General features: G+C 42.2%; 1 protein-coding gene across 16 annotated transcripts in view; it reads left to right on the top strand.

The window, feature by feature from the left end:
- KANK1 (KN motif and ankyrin repeat domains 1) overlaps positions 1 to 4,157 on the top strand; it is a 129,917-nt gene extending 125,760 nt beyond the window's left edge. For all 16 annotated transcript variants that reach the window (XM_068927714.1, XM_068927720.1, XM_068927719.1 and 13 more), the window contains 2 exons: positions 2,324 to 2,422; positions 3,166 to 4,157. In XM_068927714.1, coding sequence (XP_068783815.1) covers positions 2,324 to 2,422; positions 3,166 to 3,228 — 162 coding nt within the window. In that variant the 3' untranslated portion in view covers positions 3,229 to 4,157. The remainder of the gene's footprint in view (positions 1 to 2,323; positions 2,423 to 3,165) is intronic.
- The last annotated feature ends 14,095 nt before the right edge of the window (positions 4,158 to 18,252 follow it).

The raw sequence follows: 18,252 nt of genomic DNA, 5'->3' as shown, positions 1-18,252 counted from the left end.
GAGAAATCATTTGTTGGCTCATGATAAAATGTCTTTCCTTCTTCCATCCCTTCCCCATTGCCCAGGGGTTTCCTAATTCTCCATTATGACCCTATCTGGTGACTTAATGGACTTGCTCTGTTGCTTTTCTATGTTCACAGCCAATATCAATTCCAAACACTTCTTCATGAGATGTTCACTCAGTAGTTACACCATGACTTTTGAGAATGCTGGTTAGGTTTCTCAGTCATTAAGCGACACTGTCCCGACGATGAACAGATGCAAGCTGTGACCTCAGTGCCAAGTGAGACACTTGCACATTTCTTGGTTTGCAGAGATCATTGCAGCCTGCACTGTAAGCAGGCCGGGTTTGATCGGTGGAGTGTTCAAGATTTAAAATGTTGACATAGCTGTCGTCTTAGCTGAGTATTATTGTGTTCTTGCTAACAACATCATTTCTTGCATATGTTTCAGTTCATCCTATTGCTATCACTCATTTAGCACTGAAATGGAGCCTAGATTTTGGAGCCTAGATTTTGAATTTAGGAGGGTGGTGAGTGGTTATTTGTTGAAACTGTTGTAGAAAGGTGGAGAAATCATTTCTGTGTATTTGCCTGCTTCAGCTGCTAGTGGTTTTATTGTCTCCCAGTGCAAGCAGTGTATAATAGCCGGCCTCAGAGGGAAAAATGTAAGAAGACTTTAGTGTTAACAAATCCTTTTTAGGGCAACCTAGGTTACTGCAGCCTGGGTGCTATTATCTTATAGCACAGTAGCACTATTAATCATCAAGTCAACAGGTGAAATCTTTACGGGAGACATGTCACTTAACTATTCCTGCAGGTAGTTTGTTACTGTTATCCAAGCACAGCCTGTCTGCCTCTTACTCATTTGTAGCGGGTCTGCCCGTGCTGGGAGATTTTGAGGTCTTTAGCATTCGCTGAGCTCTTCCCTGCGGTGCCTCTCCAGGCAGCTTGACTGCTGGCTGACGCTGGGCTTCCTCCCACCAATTTATGCCACTCTGATAATGACTCAGCCTCTCTCTCCTACGAACTTTCTGCTTTTCCCGGTGTTGACTGTGTAATATTTGTAGTGCATCATACCGTACTGAGGTGGCCAGCTGTTCTACCTCCCTGTCTGCTCAGCACCGTTAGATTTATTTATAATTGCTCCCCATAGTCTCATGAGAAGACTTTCCACTTGGATGCTGTTCCTCGTGTCCCATGCGGGACACAAGGCTTACAGCTTCTCTAAACTGGTACTGACCTTTCTAATAGCAGTGTTACAGCAGGGGCTGGAAAACGTGCTCCTCTCAGAGAGCCAACACAGGAGGCAGCAGCTCCTGTGAGGTCATTTCAAATACTGGCGTTATTGTGGAAACTTCTGTGTGCAAGGGCCAGAAAGGCAGGCAGTGGGCCAGCAAGCCGCTGGGGTGTTTGTGCTGAGGCTGTAGCTTCGTGCCTTGTGAGTTAAAAGCCATGGGAGAGCAGGGTGCTGTCGCCACATGATGCATCAGTTTTTGGGAGCAGAAGCGAGCAAGGAAGAAAGAGTCAGGGGAAGTGGCAGTGTCTTACTGATGAGCTTTGCTGACAGCTCGGAAGCTCACAGCCCAGATTTTCTGACTTCCACCTCTTCCTGGCCTTCTCTTGCCCCCTAAGGTGAGGGGACAGAGACCCAGAAAGCATCTGTCACAAACGTTAATGATATCAAGCATGGTCTAAAGGAAAACCAGTGGGTCGATAAATTAGGCTAAGAGCACATCTAACAGGCTCAACAGTCATGATTCTTGAAAGAAATAGTATCTCCTGAGACACCGAGGTGACACTATCTGAACAGGAAAGTCCATTTATTAGTAGCTAGGCTCCTGTCAAGGAGCATTAGGAATTAGAAATGCAATTGCTCTTAACGTTAATGGGAGTTGTAACAAAACAATTATCATAGCTGATTAACATTTATACCTCCCTTACCTCTTCTTCCGCTCCTCGCTGGCATTGCGGTTTCTCTCAGACAGACCAATCTTCTGAAATCACTGGTCTTACACAGCATTACATGTAACGTTACTGTGATAATGGCATGCTCATTCTTGCTCAGCAGTAATCTAGTCTCCTCGTTGGGAGAAATTATGAGGCCTCTGACAATTGGACTGCCTCATAAAACAGCAGCACAAGGCTTGTTGTCACTTAATTATAACAGAAGAAATTAAACAGGACTCTAAATTAACCCATCTGTCTGAGCAGGAGGGCCTTCACTTCAGTAACTTCCCCTCTCTGTGAGCTGATGGAGCTTTACAGGGATCAGCTAAAGCACACTAACACTAATTCTCTTATTTCTTCCTTCCTTTTCCCAGGATGGCAGCACAGCACTTTCAATAGCCCTGGAAGCTGGACATAAGGACATAGCAGTTCTGCTCTATGCCCATGTCAACTTTTCCAAAACCCAGTCACCGGTTAGTACACAACCTCCTATGTATTTTGAACCCAGGTTATCTTTTAACTTGCTGTTCCTGAACATAATAGAAAAATGTAAATAAATGAAAAACCCCTCGCTGTATCTGGATCGAAGGCACTTCAGCCAAACTCGCTACTGACCGCTCTGTGGGCTACCACTTTGTGCAGAAACGAGTCTCTCAGCTACTCCGTTCTGCTCTTTACTGAGCAGTGTAGCACATGAAATTTCACGTTTATCCACAGAATAACTTCTATGCCAGTAAGAAAAATGTGAATTTTTAAATCCAGACTGCGACAGGCTGGTGGCTAGCTGAAGGATACCTCCTCCTCCTCCCTTTTCTCTTGGGGTGAGGCTAGTTCGCTAACTCTGGCTAGGGTGCAGAGGTGCTGGAGCATCATTGTCATGCTGATTACCGACCAAGTCACCGCAACAAAGTCCGTTCTGGAGTTAACAACTGTCCTAGGTGCTCGGTCAAATATCCACCTGCTCGCTAAGCCCTGACTCACTCTTCCGATAAACTGCTGCTAAATATTTCACTGTATAAACAGCATGTACTATCAGGTAGTAGGCTGTATGATAGCTGGTACTCTTCCCAAAAGGGAGGGGGAAAAAAAAAAAAAGATTTGTCTGTGCAGTTAAAGGGAAGGGGCTGAACAGACTGCTGGTGCCTGCTGTGTTCTCATTCAGCTAGTTATATTAATTTCCCTTCAATTAATTGTTCTTTCCTCTCCTCTTTTCTAGGGCACTCCTAGGCTTAGCAGAAAGACATCTCCCGGTCCTACCCACAGAACCGCGTTTGAGTAGTAATGCATGAATATCTGTAAAAATCTTAATGCCATCTTTAAGCTGCTAATTGTTACTGTTTTACTGAGACAGATACTGAATGTAATTGTCTTGTGCCTGAACTCACCAGCAAAGTGAAAGCAGAGACCTAGTGCTAAAGATAGAAAACTGTAAACCTGAAGCAAGCGTTTAGTTAGGTGGTAGTCGGCTGAGACCGTTAGCCAGAACTATTCTTTTGCTCACTTACTCATCTTTCCACACATTGGCATAAATATTGTTTTTCTTTGCTGTATATTGTCTTTTACCATGTCATGTACAGTTTAAGAACTTTAAAGCTATCCGTGGAAGGGTCCCAGTCGCTTATTTTTAATCATTCTAAAACATATTTATACTTGCTATGCCTAGACTTTACCACAGTAACCTTTTTCATAAATTTCATTCCAACATGATTTTGATGTTTTTAATTATTTTGAAATTCAGAAGTTGCAGTTGCTTATATAGGCAGCTCCGCGGAGCTTGAGCTGGTGGGTGGATGGGTTAGGAATAGAGAGCAGACCCTTTGTCAGGTCTGAAGTTCATGAAAGTTGTTGCTTATTGGGGATAATTATAACTTTTTATATTAAAGATAATAGTATCTATAAAATTAACTCGCACAGTATTTTCAACATTTTATATTCCTTAATAATTAAAAACTACATGAAGAATTACATGTCCTGTTACCATATTTTTATTAACTGTGTCAGTCCATAAGCTCCATACATGTTTATTGGAGAATAAAATTAGAGGTACCAGCTATATATTCCCTTGAGTGGAATTGAGTGTAGTTCTCGCTGCATATTTATGGAATGCTATTACCTTGTCACATTCACTTTAGTCATGTGTATTTAAATGTTTGAAGTGCCTTAGACTCTTGCCATATTTTCAGAATAAAATTTCATTATGCTGTTTTACTCCTCTCCTGTTTTACTTGTGATTTGTCATCACCCAAAAATACTGTGAGTTACAACTGCAGCAGGGCAACAGGATAGAGATTGGTAAGTCAAGGCAGGGAGGACTGGATAGTTCAACCCTTGGGGGGGTTGCTGATGTGTGTGGCATTGCTGCCCAAACAAGCTTTTTCCTGCTGACTGGCAGAGTGAAAAGCTTTGCACATGATGATCTGCCTTCACTGGTGTTTTACTTGCTGTGGAGGTTGGACCATTTGCTCAACTGGGAGAGAAATCTTTGTTCAAGGGGTCTGTACACTTCTGTTCTTCTGTTTCTTTCCTCTTCCCCTCTCTAAGTCCTTATTAAATAGCTTGTCCTACAAAGTCGCCTTGGCATAAGGACCCATTGAAGCCATCCTCCTCCCAGCTGGCACAAATACAGGTGGCTTGAGCTGCATGAAGTTACTGTGAGCGCTCTCAGAGCTGTTTTGGTCTGGCTCTGCAGATATGGTCTCATACTCGTACCAGGCCAGCACCCTGGTGCAAGGGAGTATCCCATGGGGCTCAGGGACAGGTCAAGTGCCTCTGCCGGGCAGGAAGACATTTCTCAACATAGCAGTCCCAAACAAGCCCACCCTCCTGTTTTTGCTATTGCACCATTCTGGTCTCCTTTTCCTGTCGTTCTTCACTTTTAGCATCTAATTTTGTGTGGACTTTTTCTTATTTGGTTTGTATCTGCTAGTTAAAGAGGTATCTCCCTGATTTGCCAAACTGTCATGAAATCAAGGTCTTCTCTCTGACACCAGACTGCTGGCAAACAGCAGCAGCTGTAAAAAAAAAATAAAAAAAGGAAAAACAACAATACCCCTCATTTTGCCAGAGACACACAACCAAATACAGTTGGTGCATGCTGTCCTGTGTTACAGATGGCCGAGCTGCGGCACACACTCCCTCCTCTCCCATCAGAAGTATCTCAGCGCAAAACCTGTGGTCCCGAAGGCACAAGCCTTGAACCAGCTGTGGCAGATTTACAACGCAGCAGCGTCTCTGTCTGAGAATCGGTCACACAAAGTACATGAAGCTGAGACTGACTTCTTCATAAATTTCAAGTTTGCTTAGGATCTGAGTGGGTTTCTGGTTTAACAGAATGAGTGAAAGTTTAGTATCGATGACACTAGGATGCTAACACCCATCTGATCCCCCCGCTCCATCCCTGCCATTTTCTGCATCTCTTGTCCACTAAAGTAACTGCTTATCTTCTTGGACATCAGAAGCTCTGCTAAAAACCCACGGTGGTATTTACAAGGGGGGTGAACCCTGCGTGTGCAAGCTTCGGAGCTGTACTGGCAATAAGCTTGTCATTCTGCAATTTGCTCCCACAGTGAACTGAGAAGACCACATTCAGGCCCAAATGTGAATCCTACTTTTCTGACCATGCTGCTTTCCCACACAGCCGTCCTGCGTCTGTTACCAGTTCTGATGTAGAAAACAAAGCAGAGAGCAAAATCTCGCAGCACTTTGCTCCCAGGGGGTGGTGGGGACACCAAGCGGGAACATTGCTCCTGATGGCTGCGTTGTGTGCTCTTTAGCGCTAGGAAGTGCCAAAATGCTGCAGAAAGGGAGTATATTTGTATACATCAAGCTGCAGCAGTAAAAGCCAGCGTCAGACTAGACTGGGAAACGTTACTGACTTTCTATCACCCCTACAGCTGTCTCTTCACCAGCAAGCTCACCAGATGACATGGGAGACACTCTCACCACCATCCGTGACTCACCTTTTTGGGTGAGTGGATAGGGCAAGAGTGGCTTTCATTTCATTTTTAGAACTGTGTATGTATCACCCCTTGCCACGATTTGGATAACTGTTTGGAAAGCAGAAAGAAGTCAAGATAACTTGTTCTTGTCATCATGTTTAAAACACATTCTGTGCTGGTGTTACGCAAATCAAACTGATGAAGGAGAGAAAAAGAGGACTGCTTTAACCACTCTGAAAAACTTGTTCTATTATGCATACTTTTAATTTCACAGAAAATCCAGTTTACTTGGTTATAGGTGCATGTTCTTATCCAATGAATTAAGTTCTTACCTAGTGAAACAACCTTACGTTGTGTTGCCAGAGCAGTATTTGGACCTCGAGCAGGTTTCTATTTTCTCTTTTATCAAAAACATGATTTATATTCAGCATCAATTTGACCAGAAGCCATTTGGTTGTGCTTTCTGCCATAAGGAAATCAGTAATCATACCTTTGACTCTGGCTTATATCTAATTGCAGCAATTTTAAAGCTTGTGAGTCATATAAAAGTCTCCACAGTTACAGATTTTGCCAAAAATAGTTTTTTAAAGAATGATCTTTGTTAATTGCACTACTACCTTGCTACTGTGCTTCTTTTGCACATATGCATATTCGTATATATCGTAGCTTAAGGCTAAATTTTTTTTTTTTAAAGCCTGTGAATTTAAGTTTTCAGAGTAAAGGGCCGTGACTGTTAGGATCTAGGTTCCTGCAGGTCCCTGTCACTTCCTCCAGAAATCAATGGGTGTTCTGGGTGTGTGGCTGTCCTTGGGGGTTTAAATGGGCTAGAGATTTAGGCATCTCATGACAGATACAGTTGCCCAGAAATGCCTTTGTACATTTTTAACTGGGGAAATGTACGTAGGAAAAGGCATGTGGGAGCAACCATTCTTTCTTTTTTTTTTTGGTAAAGAATTGGTAAATCAGAAACCAACATATTAGGGCATAAAATTTTTCTGAGTGTTTGCATTTCTTTCTAATGGCCTTGAATGGCAGAAGTCTCAGCAGGAATATAATACAAGTGAGAATACTTGACTTGAGGTGCCACTTACTTGGTGAGCACAAGGGCTTGGCCCAGCATTGGCCTTCTAGAGGTTTAGAAAATGTCAGATTAAGCTCTGGACTCTGCATTTCTCTGTAATGTTCAGCTTCTTCCCAAAAGCTCATGCACCATTGTATTGGGATTAAATCCCTTGCAAAGCAAAGTGCCCGCAGTTTTAGTAGTATGTTGAAGTAGGCCATTGCACCGTGCAGTCAGGGAAACTGCCAAAGCAATCAGAGCTTTGCATTTATTGGTTGATGCAAGTGAAAAGTATAGAATAAACTGACTATTTTGCTGAAGCCAGTAAAAGTCATCTTTTGCCTAGAATCCTATTAGGGGAGACGTAATGGATTGAGCAGTATAAGCAGTAAAAAAGGAAACAATAATTAGTCCCTTAGCATTTTGTTTTCTTTGATCACCCTCCTGTTTCCAAGAGCTTGACACCCGAGGCAGTTCATGCTGTGAAAGTCAGGCTCTTTCCCAGGAAATAGTTGGGAGCTTCCTGAGAATGCTTGTATCCACCAATGCCCTTCGCAAGTCAAGTTTAATTCCGCCTGCCAGTGTTGGATAGCATCATCACAGGTGCTGGGATTAAGGAGTTTACCATGCGCACCAGCACTGGTACTGACTGCCCCTCTTCTCTTAGACATTTGCTTTTCAGTTCAGATCAGATAATGAGTGACTCTCAGTTTATGTGAGCATAATATTGTCATCACCTTTGAACTCCAGCTGTCACTGAATTATTTAAAAGCTCTGACACTTTTTTGAGACTACAAAATACTTCATTGCCTTGTTCCAGTCATACACTGGTATGTTAAACGAAGATGAGCGATACTTATAATGATGCTAAGAGATAAGAGGTGAGGGTTACTGGTGCTAGTTTTAAAATAATAGAAATTAGGTAGCACACCAGTAATTTAAATGCACAGACTGAATAAGCCATTTTTGCGTTCTCGCAGAGGTTTTTTGTCTTATTGATACAGCTGGAGGAGCTGAAGTTGTTCAAGAAATACCTATTAGGTCTATTTCTTCTGAAGTCTCGTATGTTTTTGGCTGAGAAGCCTGGCTGCTCGGGGTCCAGTTCAGCCATGGTGCGAGTAGTCGCAAGCCTTGGTGTGGATCCCCAACACACAGGCTTGGCTCTGCTTGCTGGAACGGAAGCAGCCCGAGCTCGGCTGCTGCCTCTCCACGGCACGAGGAGTGGAGCAGAGAGGCAGCGGCCGAGCTGCGAGCCGGCATGGTGCTCCTACACTTAGCTCAGCCGTGACGGTGACCCGCTTTGTTGCGGTTCTCTGCACGCCAGTCTGCAAACGTTATCCTTTCCTGCTCTCGTGCCTGCATCCAGATTGAACTGCACAAAATTTAACCACCAACGTTTCCTGGCTGAAAAAGAGAAGCCTTATAACTCAGGCTGTGTCCCTGGGGCTCAGCTCCAATGCAGGTGCGTGGCTCTGCCTCTGAGAGCCTGGAAGAGTGGCCCAGGCTGCAGTGAAGAGGTCAAGGAGCAGGGCTGGAAAACATACAAGGACGATTTTGTACTAAATACTGTTAGAAATGGCCAAAATGAGATCAGAGGAAAGGTATTCCCACATTCAGGTTTGTTTCACATTTCAGCTGGGAATTAGTAGATTATTAGATTTTCCTACTCACAGCCTAATAGAAAGGCCCAGTGAAGTCACCGAAAAAATTTCTGCTGGTTTCAGCTGACTTTGGCTGTGGTGACTCTGTGCATGCATAAGCTGAGCAGAAGTGTCTGCTTAGAGGCGAGGTATCCGATTGCTGGCTTTTTTCCTTCAGTTGTTCACTTACTGTTTGGTTGGTTTGGCATGACCCAACAGATCCGTAGCCCATCTCTTCTCAGCAAGTACAGCTGGACAGGAAGCTGCTCTTAAGGAGCTGCAGAATTGCATACAATCAGCAAAGATATTTGGGAACCTCTGTGATACTATGCAGGAAACATTATAAACATTTCTTGTGAAGATGGTTGTAGCAGCTTCTCCTAAAGTTGACCATAAAACTGCACGTGTCTTTTCCTGCCAGCAATGGGAGCAAAGCATGAGAGCAAATGATGATGAAAGTGGCACTGCCTTATGTCCATATAAGTAAATTGGTATATCAGATGGTTCCTTGTTATAGATGATTAATGAACGCAATGCCTCACAAGCTCTGTTGGAGGTGTTCTGTTTTCTTAATGATACACATTTTCAGCCTTTCATGTTGAAAATAGAAAAGTTAAGCCTGTTTCCTCACAGGCCCACCCACTCCATGCATGATCCCTAAAGAGATCTCATGAATGAGAAGCTCGTCTGGAAAAAACAGAAGCCTCCAGGCAGCTGGTACCTGTGAGCACATAGCTTGGGTCCTGGAAAGTGGGGGGCAAGCTTGATGGATTTTTCTTTCCTCTCTGTCATTTTATCCACCTGCACTTTGTCCTGCTGTCCTGGGTGAGCTGTACTCTTTGCCCGCGGTCATTGGCTAACCAATGCAGCCAGCAGCAACAAAGATAAATTGCCTTTTAAAGAATTCTTACAATATAAAAGTGCCCTTCAAAGGCCTCTACAGTAAAGACCTGTAAATAAGGGCATCATTATGCACTGAATTATTAAATAAATTCTGCCATGAATAGCAGGAGTCACTCTCCAGGTCTTCTAGATACCACTATAACCATGCGTGATTATTTCTTACATAATATAAGCAGTAGCATTTTTTTCAGTATATTTTCATTACTATTTGCATTAGAAAAGCAGTGCACATGTTTTATACGAGCTGTAGAGTGCAGGTCCGAATGCAAGTAGCAAAGAGACATTTCTAGGAGATACACAGGTAATTTTTTTCTTCAGCTCTCCACTTAATGGCATGAGCCACAATTGTAGAAATAGCCCTTGCTGCATTCTTCCTGAAGAGCTTTGGCTAGACACAGAAATGAAAGACTAGCTCATGTTCCCTCAATAATACAGTCATTCCTCATATAGCAACATTAACTTTACTGAGCTGAAGATAAGATATTTCTTCCACATGCCATGGTGAAGAGGCAGATTATTTAAAAATCTTCTTGAAGTTCTTGGCCTTGGTATCACACCACTCTTTTGGGGATTAAAAAAACACTTGCTTCTATGGCACTCATACTGTGGTGCCCTTGCATAGCTCCTGGGCATCTTCTTGGGCTGGAGGAGCAACTTTTCTCAGACCCAGATAAAAGTCGAGACCTACAGGCTGGCCAGTTGTAACACCTTGGTATTGGGGAGGTGTGAGCAGGCAGGAATTTGCCCAGGAAATGGCTTTCCCCTAAACTGCAGTCATTCTTGTAAATTTATCATGAGAATTTTCCAGCCCAACTGCATGTATCTGCTCAGAGGCCCTTAACTGTGGTGATTTAATCTACATCACTAACTTAGCAGGAGGAGCAAGAAGCATGTTAATGCCTTCTGCAGTGGATACTGATTTGGGAGCATTGTGAGCAGAGCAGCTGTACAAAGAGATTGAAAGAGAGATTAGAAAGATAGGCTGATAACAAAATGGGATTTGGTTTAGGAAAGTAGACTAAAACAACTGAGGAAAATAACGCAAGTTGGTGGGAGTGGGAGAAAGCCGGAAAGCTGCAATGCTGAAAGAGGACTTATCTGAAAGTGAATTCAGCACAAGTCTGCAACGTGATGAGAGCAAAAATGGTCTGTGAGGGTTTTTTTTTTTGGCTGCTTCACTTGGATCTTGGAAGGTGTAATGCAACTAAATTTTTGGCCAGTGTGTTCCCAGATCCAAATGCCACCACCACAGATCCAACCAGCAAGGCTTGTTAACAAGCTGGAAGTTGAAGTTAAGGTCAAAGTTTACATGAATACTCTTGCTTTTTTAAGAGACAAGTCCTGTAAGTAAGGAATGTAAAACACAGTGTAATATGTGACTACTGAAATAATGAGCAGCACAGATGACTTGCAAAGGGCAAATAAAGGAAAGAGATACAGCCAGAAGTGAGAAAGTTCTTCAGGTTAGCACTGGAAAAAAATGGGTTTTAGTGCTTGGTAAGGCTGGATCAGTTTTTAAATAAACATGAGCTTGTTAGCAACTCTGTGTACTGAGACACAAGGTCATTACATGTTCTGGTCCTAGTATAATAACTAGCATTTATTCAGGACTGGGTCAGGAATAGGAGACACATGTAGATATGTGACAATGGGCACATGTGTTTGTGCATCCCTGAGAACATACTACAGATAAAAATTTACATCCTCCTTTAGCTGTGTGAACCAAACATCCGGTTCCTTCTCACAGTGAGAGACTTTGATCTCTTCTACAGCCTGAACTACTCACAAGCAAGGTCCTGGGAGCTCCCTGCTGGCTCTCCTCCCCAGCTGCCCCCTGCCGCCCCGCTGTTTCTCTGTGGAGCAGGGAGACCCCTACAGACAGGTTAAAAACCAAACCACTGCAAGCATTTACAGAGAACAAGCCCAGCCTCTGACCGAGCAGTTACTGTACATTTTAGTATTCCAGTATTGTTTTGTTTACTTTTTTCCCTTTTTTTTTTTAAGGGAGCATGTGAAAATTTAGCCTTGGCTTTAAACCCAGGCTTCAGGGAAAGCATGAATCCAGATTTGCAGGAAAAACAGGTCTCATTTCCATCTCTTCCTCCTGTATTTCTTTCCAGCATTGCTGATTGTGGGTAAACAAATGAGTTCCCTCATCTTAATGAGGCTGTCTTTCCCACTGCTTTGATTAAATCAAAACAGAACCAAATGTGTGAAAGTTGCTCCTCCATCTCCCTGCCAGAAGGAGGACTGTACTAATTAGCATTTTGAGCCTAGGACACTCCTGAATTCCAGTGCAGGAACTAACGCTATCTTCCTCTATCACCTTCACCTCCATTGATCCACTTACAAACTATGATTAATGATGTGGCCTCACAGGATTTGATCTGGGGCATCAGTTATTTTCTAAGCCTTGATGGGACTATCTTTTTGTTAGTGCTCATTATGCAAGTGGTCAAGTGGTGCCTTTAACACTTAATAATGATAACAGTAGTGATTTTAGAGCCCTTTTCTGAAAAGGGAAAAAAAAAGATAAATGTGAGATATTCTTTGTAACAACATTGTCAGACTCCATAATAGCTCCTATCTTAATAAATGGGATGTCATGATTCTACAAGGTGAGGACTTTAAAACAAGTAGGGGTTTAATTTTCATTTTATTTCTGGAGTTTGCTTTGAAAAAATGATAGAAGCAATCTCACTGGACTATATAAGAATAAATAGCTACTGGGAGCTGCTTAAAGTATGCGCTCTCTACCCAGTGGACCAGAACATCATCTGGCTGATGGGCTATCAGCTAAGTAAACATCCAGGCAGATTTTTAAAGCATGCATTGTTCAGCTGATAAAGCATAGTGAATCCTACAGAGAGGAGTTATGATCTGTTGTGTAAACAGGTATTTGGGCAATTTTTGAGATGTACCCTACTTACCTTCAGGTAACTAATGAATGACTTCTAAGGAGTCATTATTGTGAATTCATGGAGGTTGTCTTCTAGGATTAGAAAGGCTGTCTCCATGCCTTCATTTCTGAACACAGGTAAGAGAAAAATACTATCTTAAGCTACTGTGCAGCAAAGCTACTGCTTATTCTCAACCCTAGTGTGTGTATCTATTGCAATTTCAAACTCTGAGGGTATTTAAATAGATTTTTTTATTTGGACAACTGGAATATTTGTATGAACTTAGCTGGAACTGGAGAGCTGGGCCCAGAACACTGGACAGACTTCTGGCATCTACAAGAGACTGTCTGCAAAGGGATGATAGAAAATTAAAATACCTGACTAATTAGTTTCCACACAATGTTCCCATCACCTGACAAGGCAGTTCCAAGTCTAGACAAAGCCAGACTAATTAAAATTAATAGCCGGATAGTTGAAATCATTTGTAACAATATGTCATCTTCCTTGGCAAATTCTAGCCAATAGAATTAGAGAAAATTCAATTACTAATTAGCCAGTATGCACATAAGATGTACAGAGATCATCAACCCTGACACTGCTGACTGACTGGCATGCAAGTAACAGAAGAAAACTGTTACCTAAGGAAACCTACTATCTAAGAGCTCTGATTACTCTTATCTTTATAGTGCTATCCAAAGCCCTGTTTGACAGCTCCGGCTTTCCTGGTCCCTGGATTCCTGGTAGGGAAAACTCATGTGTTGGGCCATGGGAAGGGATGAGCTCTGAGGATGGGGTAGACTCAACACAAAATTCTGTTTCCAGTATTTGGGGGTGAACTGTGACCTGCCTGATAGCTTGGAGGCTCCAGGGCGGTGATGTGAGATGGGAGAGCACAGCAGGGGAAGACCATGAGGACGACAGGGGAAAAGAAACCCTTCTTCTCAGCATACGAAAATGTGGAAAGGTTAGCAGCGTGCACCAAGTCATTTCACAGCAGGACTGACTAAATAACAATTGTTTGAATAAAATAGTTGAAGCAGCTCAGCTTTGTCTGGAGGCAACTCTGCACCCCCTGCCCTTCCCCACCTCCGGTGCCTACTGAGTGGATCTGAGAGAGTTCACCAGGGAAGAAATGGGAATCAGAGACATCTGGGAAAAGCAGCATGCAATTCTGCTTCTAGACACATGTGTTACACTGACTGATTTTAATAGGAAGTCAGTCAGAATGAAGAGTACTCCTCTGAGAGTAAAACATTTTGTGAAAACCTATTTACTTAGGGTTAAACACAAAATAAGAAAATACAGATTCACAAAGAGCTGTCATAACAATGCCTTTGTTTCAATCAAGTATGAGAATTAAGAGCAAAAAATAATTATGCACAAATAATTAAATATATTGGACCAATTAAATATATTGGCCAATAAATCAACACAGCAAAAACTGCCTCTTCAGTTGCCCCAGAAAAATACTCTGAATCATCCCTCAGAAACCTAAAACTCCCCCAGTTTTAGGTTATTTAATATCAAAATGTAAAATAATTAGAACTTGCACAACTTTAAAAAATGTAGGTAATAAAGCAAGTGTTTTATAATTTGAAATGATCGAGTTGTTCCTTTAAATACCAATGGGCTTGCTCAATGAAGTGGGAAGTCAACTGTATCCAATAAGTGATTAAAGACCATAAATAAAAAAAGTAGCAATTAATTGTGTAGCCTATTTTAAGAGGCTGGAGCTTAGTTTGTCACACTCTGGCAGTCTATCAAATTCAGTCCATTACATATGTCTTAGAGCTGAATTGATGGTGATATTGAAAACTAAGGGCATACTCTGCAATAGTCCTCCTCTGATGAAAGACCTCAAACATATAGATTGCTTATATGATTCTATCATTCTTACAGAGTGAATTACAAATGTTAGAAATGTCAGTTTAATGAGTCATGCAGGAATCTTCAATGTTCTAAGTCATTGATCCAATTAATTTTTTAAGTGTGCCGGAAATGAACAAAGAAGACAGAAAAGAAGCAATCTAGTGGTTTCTCCATACTTGCTTTTTACTTCTATTTTGTAAGTCAGACTTAATAATCCTTCCAAATAGGTATCAAAGTCAATTATTAACAACGACTGGAATTTCCAAGGAGTTTGATACCATAGGAGCATATGCTTATGCTTCAGCCTTTAAATCTGCAAAGAAATGGTTCAGACATATGGAGAAAAATGGAAAAAAGAGAATGTATATGTTTAATGAAAGAAGTGATGATTTTTTTCTTTTCTTTATCTTACTAGTAAAACTAGTTTCAGCAGAGACATGACAAACATCTACATATTTTAAAATAAGAATATTTCCCTTTTATTTGCTTCATTGTATCTGAAAACTACTCTGGTTTTGCACTGTGCTTAGCATGATCTAACAGTGATTTTTGTTTTTTGCTTCCAGTGAATTCTGTTTTTATTGAGTGCCCTGGGCCAACATTGTTGGCTGGGCTTACAAAATGAAGGGGAAGGGCCATCTGTTGTTACAGATAGGCTTTTCTTGATTTTCACATAAATATTTTTTACCATAACCTAGACATTTGGATTATTAAATTTTGATTCTGATTAATGTGCGTCTTGCTAACAAATGTGTATTTGCTCATACAAGTACCTCTGGTGACTTTTCTCAGCTGTAGCTCATCTGAAGTTACTGATGTGGAGGCTTTCTTTCCAGATTGTCAGGAGAGAAGCAGAAAGTGGAGAGTGGGAATGAAACTCCCAATTTCTGTGGCCATTCAGATATGTTCTCTGCTCTGTGGTAGGTCACAGAGAAGACAGAGAAGCAAAAGTTTTTTGAGGAGAGGAGGACTGCTAGAACATTGAGGCCCCTATACTTGAAAGCCACGTGCCCTCAGAAATACAGGTGCAACAGTGAACTTTCTCTAACCATGAAAAAAACTGATCAGTGGGTGTAGGAATGAGCAATTGGGAGACACTGCAGGAGGCTGCATACAAGCATTTCTTGAGGAGCAGGTAAGAATGAAGCACTTGGAAGCTTATGTTTGAACGAAGGCTTCAGCTTGACTGTATGGACTTATAGCAAAAGCCATCAGTGGATTATCAGATTTCATTGTTCTTGAGTAATACTGCTGGTGCCATCTCTCTATTAAAGGACCTATGCTTAATATCACAGAGAAGTGTCTGAGCTGACAATTCTGGCTCTGATTTTGAACTCCTTTAAACATAGGGCACTTTAATACAAGGCTTGGGTTTAGAGCTGTCTGTTCTGAGAAGAAACCTTCATAGAATCACAGAACAGTTGAGGCTAGAAGGAACCTCTGGAGATCGTCTGCTTCAACCCCTCTCCTCTAGCAGGGTCACCTAGAGCAGGTTGCCCAGGAGCCCACCCAGGCAGCTTTTGAATTTCTCCAAGGATGGAGACTCCATGACCTCTCTGGGCAACCTGTTCCAGTGTTCAACCACCCTCATAGTAAACAGGTGTTTTTTATGTTCCAGTGGAATTTCCTGTGTTTCAATTTGTGCTCAGTGCCTCGTGTCCTGTCACTGAGCACCACTGAGAAGAGTCTGGCCCTGTCCTCTTTACACCCTGCCTTCATATATTTAGACACATTGATAAGATCCCCTCTGAGCCTTCTCTTCTCCAGGCTGAACAACCCCACCTCTCTTAGCCTCTCCTCATACGACAGATGCTTCAGTCCCTACATCATGGTTGTGGTTCAGCCTTCAGCTGCTGTTGTGCATACTACTAGAAGCAAAATCTGAATACAGTCAAAATAGGAATGCAGGAAGAGACAAACAATAGCTGTATGCTGCCAGAAAGTATAAAGAAAATCCTCCACCTGGAATATAAATCCTTGTCTGTGGAGATGTATTGGAAGAGCCAGTGCATGAAACTTGAGCTTTCTTGTAAGTTAAAGAAGGTTCAACCTAAGTAATAAACTAGAGCTAATAATGAATGAATGAAAGAGGCAAGAGAACAGCGCACAAGTGAAACTGCAAAATATGCATGGCTTATTTATGCCACCTACTGGATTTTTCCTGAAGTATCTTTTCAAAAGGGTCAGTTGTCACACTCATGTTTGTCATTCCAGTAAATACTTAGGTCTGTGTGGTAAGCTACACACATAGGTCATTCTGCTGATATCAAGCAGATTACTCACATGAATAATGATATGTGTAGATTAACATGGCTCCAATATGGAGATATGGGTATTGGTAGACCTCTGTTTATTCTGCTGAGTTCATGGTTATATGGTAGCCAAGGCACCCAAAGCCAAAGACATTCACGAGGAGTGAGGTTTGAGGAGTTTTCCGGGGCACAAGAGTATCCTGCCACTTTCAGTGCCTTGGGTGAACGTCCTGGCACCATTTCCCTTCTTTGCATGCTGAAAAACAGCTTGAGTCCCTGTGGTCGCCTTTGATATTTTTTGTTCTAAAGGTCCTGAAGAGTGCTTATGGATATGCTGATGTTCTTAAACAATGGCATCCAGCAGTTATGAATGCTTTGTCTTCTGTTTCTCACCACCCCTGCTCCTGTGGCTCTGCTGTGAGGCCATAACCAGGACAGGTGACATAGTCTTTAAGGTGACCTGAGACAGTCAGAAAGGCCTACTGTGAAGAGAGGGGACAAAAGGGCTATGATTTGCTATCTGCACAAAATTGGTAAAAATAATTGAATTCAGCAGAGTTACAGGTCTGGGATGTGAAAAACATGGGAGTCCTAAGTCACATGAAGAGAGGTATGGGTGGTGGAAAAGGATGTTGAATGAGTCTGCAATATTTTGCTCTGGTGCATATGTAACACTTGTTTGCTGTGCCACAGCAGAGAGGTGATCACAAATCAGGGGCAGTGAGTGCACAAATGTTGCTGAAGTAAAAAGTCTGAGGCCTAAGTGAGGAGTGGTGGGAAAGGAAGAACTATATTCCTTCATGCCCAATCTGTGGGCTATTGCTTTCTTTTTTCCAGCTGTTGTAAATAAATTAGTGAGTTACTTCATTCAACACAGACTTCCAGTAAGACTCAGTGTATGAATTTAAGAAAGTCACTGGGTTCTTGGAGTAGTGCTGGAATGAAGAGCTCTCGGTTTAATCACAGAATGGCCAAGAGCAATACAATCTCTTCCCAGCTCTGTGCCCACATGAAGAATCTTCCCTAGAAGCTAAGAGAATGGTCAGTTTCCAAGCTTTTTTTTTTTTTTGGGGGGGGTGGGAGGGCGGGGAGGGACAAGCCCTGCAAGACACTTAATGCACCCAACCCTGATGACTTCTGTGACACCAGAAGTCTTGCTTCCCAGGCAGAGGAGTCAGAACTGGGCGTTCTTTATTTGTGTCCTCTCCACTAAGATGCTCATTCGTGCTGAATGTGGCAGTGTGGACACAGCTTGTTCACATCTGTCCCTCAAGATGATGACCCTGCTGATGACTAAAACATTTCTGCTAGCTTCAGGGGACCAGCCAAAAGGCCTGCACCAGCAATAGGCACATCACCCCAAACAGATGACACTTCATACTCAGGCTTGTGAAGAAAGGCAAAGGCTAACTCTCAGTTAACAACAACAAAAAGCAAAATGGGAGTTGATACCTCTCCTCCTTTTTCAACAGAACCATTATTCACAGCTCTTTTTTCCTCCCGGTGCCAGTGAATAGCAGCAATGTTAAGTTACTGACAACATTGTTAGATTCAAATTATAACCAACCAGACTTACATTAAATGAGTGACCTATGATTTCCTGAAGATTTGCACTGATACTCCTCTCGTATGTGTTAAAAGTGCAGTCAATAACCAGCTCCTATTCCCGCATGACTCCAAATGGTAGTCAATCCAGTAATGGTTTTTAATCCTTGCCAAATATCAATTAAAAAAAAAGAGA

This window comes from Struthio camelus, chromosome Z (genome assembly GCF_040807025.1).
Source record: "Struthio camelus isolate bStrCam1 chromosome Z, bStrCam1.hap1, whole genome shotgun sequence".
Classification (NCBI taxonomy): Eukaryota; Metazoa; Chordata; class Aves; order Struthioniformes; family Struthionidae; genus Struthio; species Struthio camelus.
This window is presented reverse-complemented; position numbering and strand designations above follow the sequence as displayed.